We start from the raw sequence: 13,982 nt of genomic DNA, 5'->3' as shown, positions 1-13,982 counted from the left end.
GGGAAAGGCAGCAGATAGGATAGAGCAACACAGTAGCCGTACTGGTCTTGATGCTATTCTCCTTCTCAGGTGACATGGGGAATCATTGTTCATTCTATTTGTTATGTTTCAGAATTACATGCATATGCTACATGTACTTTTTTGTACATATCAAAAATAAAGTAAGAGTTTAGAATATGTTTCAGTGAGAAAATTAGACTATATGCAGAGTTTCACTGCCTGTACTTTCCAAAATAAATTCCAGATCCAAAAAGTAGAGTCATTCATTTCCTTCCTTATCTTCTCCAGGTTAGCATCCTTAGTTTTACGTATAATTCTGCTTGGTTTCTAGAACATTCACTAAATTGTTTCTCTTTTTCAAATATGTTCTGTTTCATCAGTGTTTCTCTTAAAATGTGGTATCCCAATTGTACACAGTATTCTTATTTATTTATTTATTTATTTATTTATTTTACAGAGGAAGAAAGAGAGTAGAGTGGGTAGGCGGAGGGAGAGGGAGAGAGAATCTCAAGCAGACTCCCCACTGAGTGCAGAGCCTGACGCAGGGCTTGATCTCATGACCCTGAGATCATGACCTGATACCTAAATGTTTTTACCTGGTTTTCTCAGAAATCACATCTCCCCAATCATGCATTTTACCTTATCCCTACTACACTGCAGTCTTTTAAGATTTGGTTTATTGTTCTAATGTGTTATAAAATATTTTTGGGCCTTGTTAGCTAGTATATTCCTTATCCCTCACTTTGTGTCATCTGTAAATTTGGTAGATAGGCCCTCAGTGTCCACGTTCAAGACATTAATAAGAATAAATAGGATGGAGTGCCTGGCTGGCTCAGTTGGTAGAGCATGAGACTCTTGATCTCAGGGTTGTAAATTCAAGCCACACATTGGGTGTCAAGATTACTTTTAAAAAAAAAAGGAAGGAAGACAGAGCACAGGAGAAATTATTTAATAGTTCCTTATGATTTTTCATTGATTCATTAATCAGCATACCTTGAGTAATGTTTAACCAGTTACAAACCTACCTAAGTGTATTCTAGCCTACCTACATCTCTTTGCTGTCTATAAGGATATCATGGCTGGCTCAGTCGGTCAAGCATGTGACTTTTGATCTCGGGGTTATGGGTTTGAGCCCCACATTGGATATAGAGATTACTTAAAAATAAAACATTTATTTATTTATTTCAAGATTTTATTTATTTGACAGAGAGATATAGCGAGATAGGGAACACAAGCAGGGAGAGTGTGAGAGGGAGAAGCAGGCTGCCCACCAAGCGGGAACCTGATTTAGGGCTTGATCCCAGGATTTGGGGATCATGACCTGAGCCGGAGGCAGATGCTTAAGGACTGAGCCACCCAGATGCCCTTAAAATCTCTTTTTTAAGAAAAGGGATTTAGTGCTTAAATCCAGATTTTTTTGTATGTATATGGTATTCCTTTTATTGTAGGTCAGTAACCCTATCAGAAAAGGAAATTAGGTTAATCTCATATGATTGGCTTTCTGTGAATGCTTACTGACTCTTAATTATCTTTTACCCACACCTAGGGCCCTTAATCCATTTAATGGTATACTGAAGAATTTTGCTTAGAATTGACTCTGTTTATAGCTTTTAGCATCTACCTGCTTTCCAATGTTGACTATCTAGTGTTTTTCTCATTTTCTTCTTCCAGACTCTGATTCTTTAAGGTTTTAGATAAGGAAGTAAGCTATGAAATTCTTGGGGGTGTGCTAGGGTATAATTTGTCTGGGACAGGAAAACTGAACTCATTTAGATTATCTAGGTACTTTTATCTCCTTGAATGCTTTGGGATTAAATTTCCTCATTCTGCAGTTTTGCTTTTCTTTTTCTGGTTTGACTGTCAGTAATCTTGATTGGAAAAAGAAGAAGAATTAAGGCAGCCTTTTACATTATACTATTTGTACATATAAGCAGACCTGTACCTTTTCTTGTTCTTGTTCTGAATATAAATTAAAATAAAATTTGTGTCTGTTTTTTTTTAAATCCTAGCACATTTTGAGCACCAGTCTTTGTGATATTGTTCTTACAGGTGTTTGCAGTTTTCTTTGGACAAGTACCCGTTTCCTCCTTCCAATTTCTTCTGCATGTTTTCCTTTATTTTTTTTTAAGATTTTTATTTTTTTTAAGATTTTATTTATTTATTTGACAGACAGAGATCACAAGTAGGCAAAGAGGCAGGCAGAGAAAGAGAGGAGGAAGCAGGCTCCCCACCCTGCAGAGAGCCCAACGTGGGGCTCGATCCCAGGACCCTGGGATCATGACAGGAGCTGAAGGCAGAGGCTTTAACCCACTGAGCCACCCAGGCGCCCCCTGCATATTTTCCTTTAAAATATTTTTTATGATATGACATTGTGGAAATGTAGTCAACAAAATTCAGACCATAAGAATTTCTACAGGATGAACAACGTAGTTTCTTTTTTTGTTGTTATTTGATTGGTTGGTTTAAGACCTTTTTTTTTAAAGAGCAGTTATAGGTTCACAGCAAAATTGAGAGGAAGGTACAGAGATTCCCCATTTACCTCCTCCCACTCACACAGGCATAACCTCCCACATTATCCGCATACCTTACCAAAGTGGTACACTTGTTACAATTGAGGAGTCTGCATTGACACATCATAATCACCCAAAGTCCATAGTTTACTTGAGGGTTCACCCTTGGTGTTAGACATGCTACAGGTTTGGACAAATGTATGACATGTACTCCTCATTATGGTATCATAAAGAGTAGTTTAACTGCCCTGAAAATCCTCTTCAGGATGAATAACCTATTTCTTCCAATACATGAACTGCAAGAAATAAGAGATTGAAGGGGACCCTACTGATTGAGAGAGACGTATCAACTGATTATAACACATGGACCTTATTTGGATATTAATTGAAAGAAACCAACTGTAAAAACTAATTGAGACAATCTGGGTAATATGAATTCGTGACTGTATATAATAGAGTATTGTTAAATTTGATAATAGTATTGTGGTTATGTTTTATTTTTTAATATGTTTTTTTAAAGAATTATTTATTTATTTGACAGAGAGAGAGAGAGACAGAGTGAGCGCAAGCAGGCAGAGTAGCAGGTAGAGGGAGAGGGAGAAGCAGGCTCCCTGTTGAGCCAGGAGCCAGATGTGGGACTCCATCCCAGGACCAATCATGATCTGAGTCGAAGGCAGTCACCAAACCAACTGAGCCACCCAGGTGCCCCTGTGGTGTTATGTTTAAATAGAAGTCTCTTTTAGATACATAACATTTTTATGGGTAAAAATAAAACAGTTTCTGGGATTTGCTTCAGAATAATCTGGCAGGGGTGTGGGGAAAGGGTATTGGTATCATTATTGAACATAGTCAATATATTGTACATGTGGGTTCATAATATTCTCCAATTTTGTATACGTTTGAAATGGCCATAATTGAAAGTTGGAAAAACTCCCCCAGAATATGTTTTTATGGTCAGTCACATTGTTACTAGCAGATCCAGGACTAAAAGTCCTATCTCTTGATTCTAGCTCATGTTATAAACTTCTAGCCCTTCAACTTCCAAATTGATGTTATGTTGCCTTCTCAGTCTCTGGGCCCCCCATGTCTTCCCCAGGCAATTTGTGGTGGCACTTTGGATTATCAAAGCTGTAATAAGTGGCCAGTTCTACTTGGTTGGCTACATACCCATGTGAAACCATGGTTTTTAGAATTATTAGGGTAAGTTCACAGGCTGCATGGGTTGTTAGAATCAGCAAAGAGGCTTGTGTCCTAGTCCTAACTAGGCCTTTGATCTTAGCTTAAGCTCTTCAGTGGTTGGGATCATGTTGGCTTTGTTCATTGTTTTACACCCAGGGCTTAGCACTGTGCTGGTACATGGTAAACAGTAGGTAAATGTTAAATGAATGGGTTAATGTCTCCTTATTTAGCCTCATTTTCCTCACATATGAAATGAGATCATTAGTATAAATGATTCTTAAACTTCCTTCAGACACTTTAAAAAAATTATTTTCCCCATGATACCTGAGTGGCTGGATTGGCTAAGCGTCTGATTTAGGCTCAGGTCATGATCTCAGGGTTGGGAGATCAAGCCCCGTGTTGGACTCCGTGCTTAGTGGGGAGTCTGCTCCCTCTTCCTCTGCTCCGAACCCTGCTTGCTTGCCCACTCGCTCTCTCAAATAAATAAAATTTTCAAAAAAATTATTCTTCCCTTAAAAAAAATCCTTTTAGGATTTCAGAGTTTGGTTTTGTTCTGTTTACTTTTTAGGATTTTGAAAAGAATTACTATAAATTTCTTTAACGCCAGGCAACATCAATAGATAGGTATATGCACTTCTGTGCCCTGTGACAGAAAACCCACAGTTATGTTGCATCCACATCTCTTAAAAATAGCCTGCTGCTCTGCATTTTCTGTAAGACTGATTTTGTTTTTCCAAAGTAAATGAGTATGTTCTTGCAGTTACTAGAGGCAGGTTTAGCGAGTAACAAAGTCAAGGTATCTAGGAGGATTAACAAAGTGTTGTTGGCTTGCATATTTGTTAAGCTTTCACTGAAATTGTATTGAATGCAATATTATTGTGTCAGAGCTTATAAAGGATTGGACATTGTGCTTCCCATGGACACTTGGTGAGCAATTTTTAGGTAAGTTGCAGTTATTGTCCTCAGATCCAAGTCTAGTGACTGGGCACAGGAAGTGTGACCTTATTATTTTAACGAAATTGTGCTGAATGTATGTATAGGCTATTGCTGGATCAGGTCAGAGTTTATAAAAGAAAAGTAACTCCTGTATTGTCTTGCACAATCACCAAGGCAATGTTTTGAAGCCATGTAAATTTAAAAAATAATGAATATTGTGCAGACATTAAAATGAATTGTTCTAAATACAAATACTCTAGCTGCAAAAGGAAAATTATAATTAAAATGCTAAATGGATAGGGACTTAGAGAAACCATCTGTCACATTTATTTTATATACAAACATGAACTTTGTTAGTGTAAGCTCAACATAGTAAGTACATGAAAATAACTTTCTTATACAAAACAGAATATAATGAGGGGTGCCTGGGTGGCTCAGTACATTAAGTATCTACCTTTGGCTCAGGTCATGATCCAGGGGTCCTAGGATGAAGCCCTGTGCTGGACTCCCTGCTTAGCAGTGAGTTTGCTTCTCCCTCCTCCTCTCCCTCTGTGATCTCGTTCACTCTCACTTTCTCTCAAATAAAATCTTTTTAAAAACGGTTTAATGACTTGAGATACTCTCTCTGTATTGAAAATTACTGAAGTTCTAGTTTGATAATTTTATTTTTATTCAAAACCCAAGTGGAAGCCACAGTTAAAATAATTTTAATGTTTGATCTGTAAGCCCTGTGGGGTTTTTTTTAGTAGAATACCAGTAATTTTTTTTACAATGGCCTTTATTATAAAGCTATTTTAGAAATTGCTTGTTTTTCATGTCTAAATTTAATAGTGTCATTGGTAGATATTGTCTTCAATTTCAGAAACTTGCAAACTCAAAGATTTTCTTTCTTTGTAACTAGTATTATTAGTATGTTTGAAGTTTTATTTATGCTATTAGGTAGTCAAGGAAGTTTAGCTTTTATGTTTTTGTTCAACTTCATAAGAAACACATTTATTATTTAAATTAAACTTAATCAGGTATTTAAATATGTTGAAAATATTTCATTTAAAAATACCCTGTTGGGGCACCTGAGTGGCTCAGTCAGTTAAGCATCTGCCTTTGGCTCAGGCCATGATCCCAGGGTCCCGGGATTGAGCCCTGCATCAGATTCTCTACTCAGCAGAGCCTGCTTCTCCCTCTCCCCCTGCCTGCCGCTCCGCATACTTGTGCTCTCTCTCTGTGTCAAATGAATAAAAAAATCTTTGAAAAAAAAATTATTAAAATTGCCCTATGATAAAACTTTTCAAATGAAAAAAATGAACTTTTGAAGCTCTCATTTTGGTTTGTTAGGTTTTATTTAAGTAGGGGTATACCACCAATACATATGTATGTCTACCTATTTGGAGTTTGGTTTGGTTTGGTTATTTTAAGCAGGCTCCATACCCAGTGTGGGTCTTGGATTCAGGACTCAAAGACTTAAAGTCCTTTGCTCTACAGACCAAGTCAGGCAGGTGCCCCACTTTAGAATTTCTTTAAGATTTCACTTGTGTGGGGTGCAGTAAAAGTTATTTTTATGTAGGCATTTAGACTTTTCCTGGGGAAAAAGGTACTGACCTTAACCTGTAAAAACAATGAATCTAATTTACAATATTTAGCGTCTACAAAATTTTGAAGGAATATTTTTCTAGTTAACTAGATGTATGAAGTAATACTGGCCGTTTCTGGATGTGTGTTGGATTATGTCAGTGTTTCCTACAATATATCTCAAGTTTAAGGGAAATCTGAGGATATAAGATTTAGATCATTAATCATGGTATAAATCAGCATCTTCTCTCCCAAGCTAATGAACGGTCTTAAAATTTCCTAAAATTACAGGAACTCTAAATAAAACTCCTGCTTAAAGGTCATGCAGCTGTTTGTTGGGAATACCTAAAGTAGAACTTAATTTTCTTGACCTCTAGACACCCATTTCTCCTGTCCCCAAACTTGAACATGAATAGTTTAGGCCCATAATCGCCTTGAAATAGTATAGTGTTATCTCTACTTTGAAGTTAGAGACTGAGAAATAGAGGCTGAGTTGAGCTATTGTCCAGAGATACTTAAGATTACAGACTCCTCCCTTACCTGGCAGCCACTTCTTTGGAAATGGATTCTCTAGTACAGCCGAAAATAAGAAGTAATAACTTAAGCAGTCTGACCAATCAAAAAAAGTGCCACAAAGTCCACAGTAAAATCGTGTACAAAAATTCTCATGGGGAGACCCCCACTCAGAATTTCTGGATTCTTCCTTTAGATTTATAATTCCAGTTTTGAAAACCTGGTTTCCCCTCTCAATGAGGATTAGAAGCAAAAATTAGAAGGGGATGGGGTGTCTGGGTGGCTTAGTCAGTTAAGTATCTGCCTTTGGCGCAGCTCATCATCCCAGGACTCCTGGGGTTAAGCTCTGCTTGGGCTCCCTGCTCCCAAGAGGGAGCCTGCCTCTCCCTCTCCCACTGCCTGCCACTCCCTGTGCTTGGACTTGCTCACTTTCTCTCTCTGTCACATAAATAAATAAAATCTTTTAAAAAAATTAGAAGGGGATGGGGAGAGAAGCTTGTTTTTTTTTGGGGGGGGGAGAGAAGCTTTTAAAGACAGGTACATGGCCAACTGTAAGAAGTGACCAATTAAAATGACCACTTAAATTGAGGAAATAGATTCAAAACTGTAAAACAGAAATTCCAACCATAATAGCCTAGGGTCCTATAGTGTGAAGGCAAATAAAGTCCCTGCAAATAAGTGTCCCTGGAAGGCATTACTATATTAAAATGTAGTGTGGTATTTGAACATAATTACTCTAAGTCAGTAAGAAAGGGAAAATTTTATATCCTTTAAGAAGGTATTTTCAAGGGAAAGATTACTGAAATGGCAAGACTTAGCCCATGATGTGCTTATTTACAAACAGCTTTTAAAATGGAAATTCAAAAATAATTAAAATACTTTCAAAAAATTGGCACTGAAAGAGAACCTTCATCTCTTGAAATATTATATATGGAATGTTTGATTATTTTATTCCCTAGCAGTGCCAAATCAATTAGGTGTTAATTGTAATTGTAAAAGGCACATTAGGATTCAGAGCTTTTGACTTAATCAATCTGGTCCAACTCAAGAAGCAGCACTAATTGCTTTTACTTCGGTGTTCATTCATAGCACTAATTAGGATATTTTCATAATCATCATCTTAACACCTTACCCAGAAAGAAGGCAGTATTGCGAAGTATTTTAGAGAGTGGGCTCTCAGCATCAAACTGCCTGGGGTCTAATTCTGGCCCAACTATTTATTAGCAGTGCAATTTAAATGACCTCATCTGACCCAAGCCTCAAGTTTTGTTGTGTAAAATAGGGAAGGTAATAAAACTACCTCATAGGAAAGTTGTGAGGACGAAAGAAGCTGGAACAAGTCAAGTCTTAGCAAGGTTTGGGGCACATGCTTAATAAATGATGGGCATTGTTTTATTATTATTACAATGCCCCATTAGGAACACTTCCTGTGGGAATACTAAGTAATGATTTACTGTTTCTTAGGGTGAAACTAATCGTCCTTTTCTAAACTTGGCACATAATACAAATCATTTTAGCTAAGATTTTATTTATTTGACAGAGATCACAAGTAGACAGAGAGGCAGGCAGAGAGGGGAGGGAAAGCAGGCTCCCCGCAGAGCAGAGAGCACCACTCGGGGCTCGATCCCAGGACCCCAAGATCACGACCCGAGCCGAAGGCAGAGGCCCAACCTACTGAGCCACCCAGATGCCACTACTTTCACTTTTTACTAGATGCCAATGTTCTATAAATGGTTCCAAAATATGTATCATCAAAGAATTCTGGTCTTACCTGCAGGCTACCGTGGTAAAGACCATCTTAGGCTTGATTAGCCTAGAAGAAGGTATAGTAGTCTGAAATGTTTTACTGCCTACCAAGACCATAACAACTTCATAACACTTAAAATAATGTTTCAAACATGAGTGTCTTTTGTTACTAGTTTTTTGTTTAATGGCATCACAGAATATAAGCCAGATCCATTTTAATCACTAGCTCAGTACAATCTGATTTTTTTCATATTCCCTGTTGGTAAGTGGGCTGGAGTTTGACAGCCTTTAGGGTATCTTTTCTGTGTTCAAAAACTGGACTTGGGCTCCCCGCTGCTGACAAACTGCCAGAGTATCTTGGAGGCACTTGCTGAAGCTCATCATTTGTTGAGTTTGGATGAAGCAGTTTAAAGCTGCTAAAGAAACTCCCACTTACTGTGGGTGCCCTGTGGCTCTCACTTAGTCCTTACAGAAGTTCTGTGAAATAGAGTGCTTTTACCCTTTTACAGAGGAGATTGAGGTTTGGAGAAAGTAAATGATTTGATCAAGATCACATGTAGAGTAAATGGAAGAAAGACTATTGAAGCAGAGTCCATATGCTTTTGAAAGCTCTTGCTCTTTTCATTATGTCCCCTTGGCTCTCAGAAGGAAGTAATAAATTACTCTTTACAGTTTGTACATCGCTATATGTAAAGTCCTGTTAGAACCAATTTGGACTATTTCCATTGTCAACAATTGGCCCATAATTTAGATCCTGTGACTAAACGGCCAGAAAGTGTTCTTTTTTTTTTTTTTTAAAGATTTTATTTATTTATTTGACAGAGAGAGAGCACAAGTAGACGGAGAGAGAGGCAGTCAGAGAGAGAGAGGGAAGCAGGCTCCCTGCTGAGCAGAGATCCCGATGCGGGACTCGATCCCAGGACCCTGAGATCATGACCTGAGCCGAAGGCAGCGGCTTAACCCACTGAGCCACCCAGGTGCCCAGAAAACGTTCTTTATGAAATCAGTTACGTAACAGATAAATGTGGCTCCACATTCTGTGTGTATTTCTTTTTCTTTGACAGCTAAAAAACCTGGTCAGATTTCTCAAAGTGAAGGCCATAGGGAAAGTAGATTTTCTTTTTCTTCCCTTTTCTACCTCATACAGGGCTTAAGTTTTGTTTTGTTTTGTTTTGTTTTTTAATCTTACTTCATCTTGCATCTACACCTCTGAGGCGGGTGATTTTTTTTTTTCCTAATTGGCATTCAGAATATATGCCACAGGGCACCTGGGTGGCTCAGTGGGTTAAAGCCTCTGCCTTTGGCTCAGGTCATGATCTCAGGGTCCTGGGATCAAGCCCCGCATTGGGCTCTCTGCTCAGTGGGGAGCCTGCTTCCTCCTCTCTCTCCGCCTGCCTCTCTGCCTACTTGTGATCTCTCTCTGTCAAATAAATAAATAAAAATCTTTAATAAAAAATAAATTTTAAAAATTAAAAAAAAACAGAATATATGCCACATAGAAATTCAAGCCCCTTCAAGGTTTTTGTTTTTATTTTTGTAATTTTGATTGCACTTACATTATTCTAGACATCCTTTGTGTGGAATCTTTTTTCTTTTTTTAAGATTTATTTATTTGAGAGACAGTGTGCTTGAATGGGGGGTAGAGGGAAAAGGAGAAAAGCAGACTCTGCATGGAGGGTAGAGCTGAATGTGGGGCTTGAGCTCACCATCGTGAGATCAGATCAAGAGTCCAAGGCTTAACCTACTGAGCCACCCAAGCACCGCTCTTTTTTCCTTTTTTTAAAAATCATCATGGCCTTGGTCCTAATCACCTCTGGATAAAGAGAATTTTGTTACATAGCAGTATAGGTTTGCCCAGGAAGCCAAATAATTGGGAATATATTTTTCATTTCTGGAAATTGTCCTTTGTTAACATGGAATTATATTGTCCAGGTACTACAGTTACATGGTGCACACTATTTTATTTAGCTACTGGGGGTTTTGTTTGTTTGTTTTGGGTTTTGTTTTAAGATTTACTTACTTTTAGAGAGAGAGAAAATACACATGACATGGGGAGGGGCGGTGAAGGGAGAGGGAAAGAGAGACTCTTAAGCAGGCTCCATGCCCAATGTGGAGCCCTACTGGGGTCTTGATCTCACAAACCTGAGATCATGACCCAAGCTGAAATCAAGAGTTGGGAGCTGAACTGACTGAGCCACCCAGGCACCCATAGAAAATTTACTTTAAAGACATTTGTCATGGAAGAGCACAGAATTTTCTTTCCAAGGATGCTTATTATAGTGTTAAATATCATAAGTACCTGGGAAGAGAAAAGGTACATACTCAAATCTTTAGATTGTAGGATTATGGGTCACTTATATTTTCTTCTCTACTTCTTTATGTTTTCTACATTTTCTATGTGCACAGAAGACTTTTTTCAATCACAAACTATATAAATTTTTTTAATGTGGGCTTCTCTTTAATAAATGTATAGAAGTATTTCCTTTCTTGATTCCACTATTCACCTCCTTCCTTTTATTTCTGTACAGGTCTCCAGGAAAGGTTGGGATTTCAACATTAAAGGTAAGTTGTGTTTTCTGAGAGTCATATTTCTACAAGTAGTGTACACTTCTCATTCATTTTTCTATTTTATGTAAATCTTCATTTTCTTGCTTTTGCTGTTACTTATTTTTTGGTAAATAATATTGTCCCTGTGTCTTACTAGGTTTTATTAGGTACTCTAGAAATAACAAATATTGTGTTATAAGGAAGGGACTGTAAATATTTTAGATTTCCACTAATTTTGTTTTATAATTTTTAGAATAGAAGAATACTATAAAATACATGTGTATGTTAATTGAAAAAATAATTCTTGCATGACAGAAATGCAGAATAACCAAAACAATTGTATACTTTTTATAGGCACATGCCTTGGTATCATCAATCTATATAAAAATCAATCCCAGCTTTATTTCCAAGCAAAGGAGTTTGATATTGAGATGTTATGCAAGTGAGAGCCATTTTAGGTCCAAGAATATCACCAAACAAAACTATTTCCATCAAACAGAATATATACTGTATGTGTATGTTTGAGTATGTCTGTGTATAATATATGTATAATTTCAAACATGCTATATATTTTTTTAGTACCAGTGTCCCAACCTTCTATTTATACACAATGGATACTGATCTCTTTTATAAATTGTGATATGTTCATATGGCATATTCTACAGTAGCAGATATGAATGAATTGGTAATATACAGTGACATAGATGAATTTCAGCACCATAGTGTTAAGTGGGGGAAAAACAAGTCACAGTAAGATACATACAGTAAGATTCCATTTATATTAAGTTCAAAAACACGTGAAAGAATATATTCTTTAGAATGTAATGTTTAGCGATAGAAAATGGTAAAACTGTAAAGAATGGCAAGCGATGATAAACACAATATTCAAGGGATCTGAGGGGGAAAGAATGTAATAAAAATGAAGAAGGATATGCAAGAGGTTGAAAGCTAATGGTAATGTTCTTTTTCTTAAACTGAGTGTTTAAGGGTGTTCTTCATTCCTTATATTTTTTAATAAAAGTTCTCGTATTTACTCTATTTGATGAAAACAGTTTTTAAAAATAATTCCTGACATGGTTAAAATCTGCTCAGTACAAAAAGTAGATGGTTGAAAATGTAGCTTCTCTCCCATTCATCATCCTCCACTTCCCAGTCCCCACACCCAGAGACAATTGCTGTTTATGCCTATACGTTTTAAAAGCCTCTTAGCTCTAAGATATTTATAGGTTATAAGAAATAGGTTTGCGAGAAAAAAAAATAGGTTTGTGAAATTTACTTTGTCTTAGTAATTATAGATTGTGCTTAACTTGAATAAAATTAGATAGAAAATATACATACTTAGTAAAAAAAAGTTGGATGGTGTTCTTTTTTACTTTTTATTTTGAAATAATTACAGATTATAAGAAGCTGCGAACAGAGTACAGAGGACTCCTGTGTATCTGTCATGCATTTCACCCAGTGGTTATATCTTAATTATAGTATCATATCAAAATCAGAAATTTAACATTGGTACAATATGAGTGTATGGTTTTGCTTCAGTTTATTACATATATATATTTGTGTAACTACCACCACAAGGTGCAGATCTATTTCATCACCATAAAGATCTCCCTTGTGCCACCCTTTTATAAAGTCCCACCCGCCCCCTCCCTCACATTATCCCTAACCCCAGGCAGCCACTAAGCTGTTTTCCATTCCTGTAATCTTGTCATTTGAGAATATCCTATAAATGTAATTATATAGTGTGTGACCTTTTGAGACTGGCTCAAAGGATTGTGAGCCAAATTGTTGCTTGTATCAACAGTTTATTCCTTTTTATTAAATAGTAGTCTATGGTATGAATGTACTCAGACTATTGAGTGCATATCATGTATAACAGCGTATCTATTGATATTAAGCAGTCCAAAGACAGATTTGGTATAGTCCTGATTTTTTTCTGATTTTACAGTCTCACAGAAGAGGGATGTATATGAGGTATTGGTGTTTGTAGAATAGAGTACACTTTAAGTGCTCCAAGCAGTTTGGAAGAGGAAGGGGGTACTAGAACAACAGGAGAGAGCATGGGTACCTGGAATTGCAAAGAAAAGTTTCAGGAAGGAGGTAGAACTTGGGCTGGCTTTGAAAATTGGGAGAGAACTGCGTAGGCAGATAGAGAAAAATTGGGAAAGCATTATATGTTAGTCAATAGCATAAGCTCATTAATATGCAAAAGTATAGAATTTGCTGGGAGCATTGAAAAGCTGGTGTGACCTATATAAATGTTTCATCAGTGAAATGATGGAAAAGTAAAGTGGGGGCAGATTTTGATGAACCTCAAATGTCAGTTTAAGAACTCTGGGCTTTGGGACATCTGGGTGGCTCAGTTGGTTAAGCTTCCAACATTTGGTTTCTGTTCAGGTCATGATTGAGCCAGGGCTCTGTATGACGTCAACTTGTCCCTTTCTCCCCTACCCCCCACTTTCCGATATATAAAATCCTTAAAAAAAAAAACCTCCTGGCTTTAAAATTTTGAAGCAAGACATTTTAAAAGTCAATTTTTATATGTCTTAACAGTTGTGCTCTTCAGAGTTTTTTGGCTGGGGGACTTAGCAAAAGAGTAAATGGTGGAAGGGTGGGAGATAGTTTGGAGGAAAGAGACTAAGTGCAGAGAGAGCTGTTAAGAGGCATTTGGAATGTCAAGACTTGAGACTTGGACAAAGGATCTGTGTTGATAGGAATTGATGGATGGACATGACCACTATTTTAAGAATTATTCTTGGTTGTTTTTCTTTTTTCCTCTTCGCAGCAAAAGAGAGTAGAGGTCATGTCTCTAAATAAAATGTTTTTTATTTATTTTTTATTTTTTTTTAAAGATTTTATTAATCTGACAGAGAGGGACACAGCCAGAGAGGGACACAAGCAGGGGGAGTGGGAGAAGGAGAAGCAGGCTTCCCGCTGAGCAGAGAGCCTGATGTGGGGCTCGAACCCAGGACCCTGGGATTATGA

At 37.2% G+C, this 13,982-nt stretch overlaps 1 protein-coding gene across 3 annotated transcripts in view; it reads left to right on the top strand.

Annotated features, from left to right (window-relative positions):
* The window catches only part of WDR44 (WD repeat domain 44), an 88,937-nt gene that overhangs the window by 19,251 nt on the left and 55,704 nt on the right, over positions 1-13,982 (top strand). For 2 of the 3 annotated variants that reach the window (XM_044235863.1, XM_044235862.1), the window contains exon 2: positions 10,979-11,012. In XM_044235863.1, coding sequence (XP_044091798.1) covers positions 10,979-11,012 — 34 coding nt within the window. Of the gene's footprint in view, positions 1-5,356; positions 5,361-10,978; positions 11,013-13,982 lie in introns of those variants that run through there. The other variant, XM_044235864.1, reaches the window with a different exon arrangement.

Source organism: Neovison vison, chromosome X (genome assembly GCF_020171115.1).
Source record: "Neovison vison isolate M4711 chromosome X, ASM_NN_V1, whole genome shotgun sequence".
Classification (NCBI taxonomy): Eukaryota; Metazoa; Chordata; class Mammalia; order Carnivora; family Mustelidae; genus Neogale; species Neogale vison.
The sequence above is the reverse complement of the archived record's forward strand: the minus strand, read 5'-3'. Positions and strand labels throughout refer to the sequence as shown.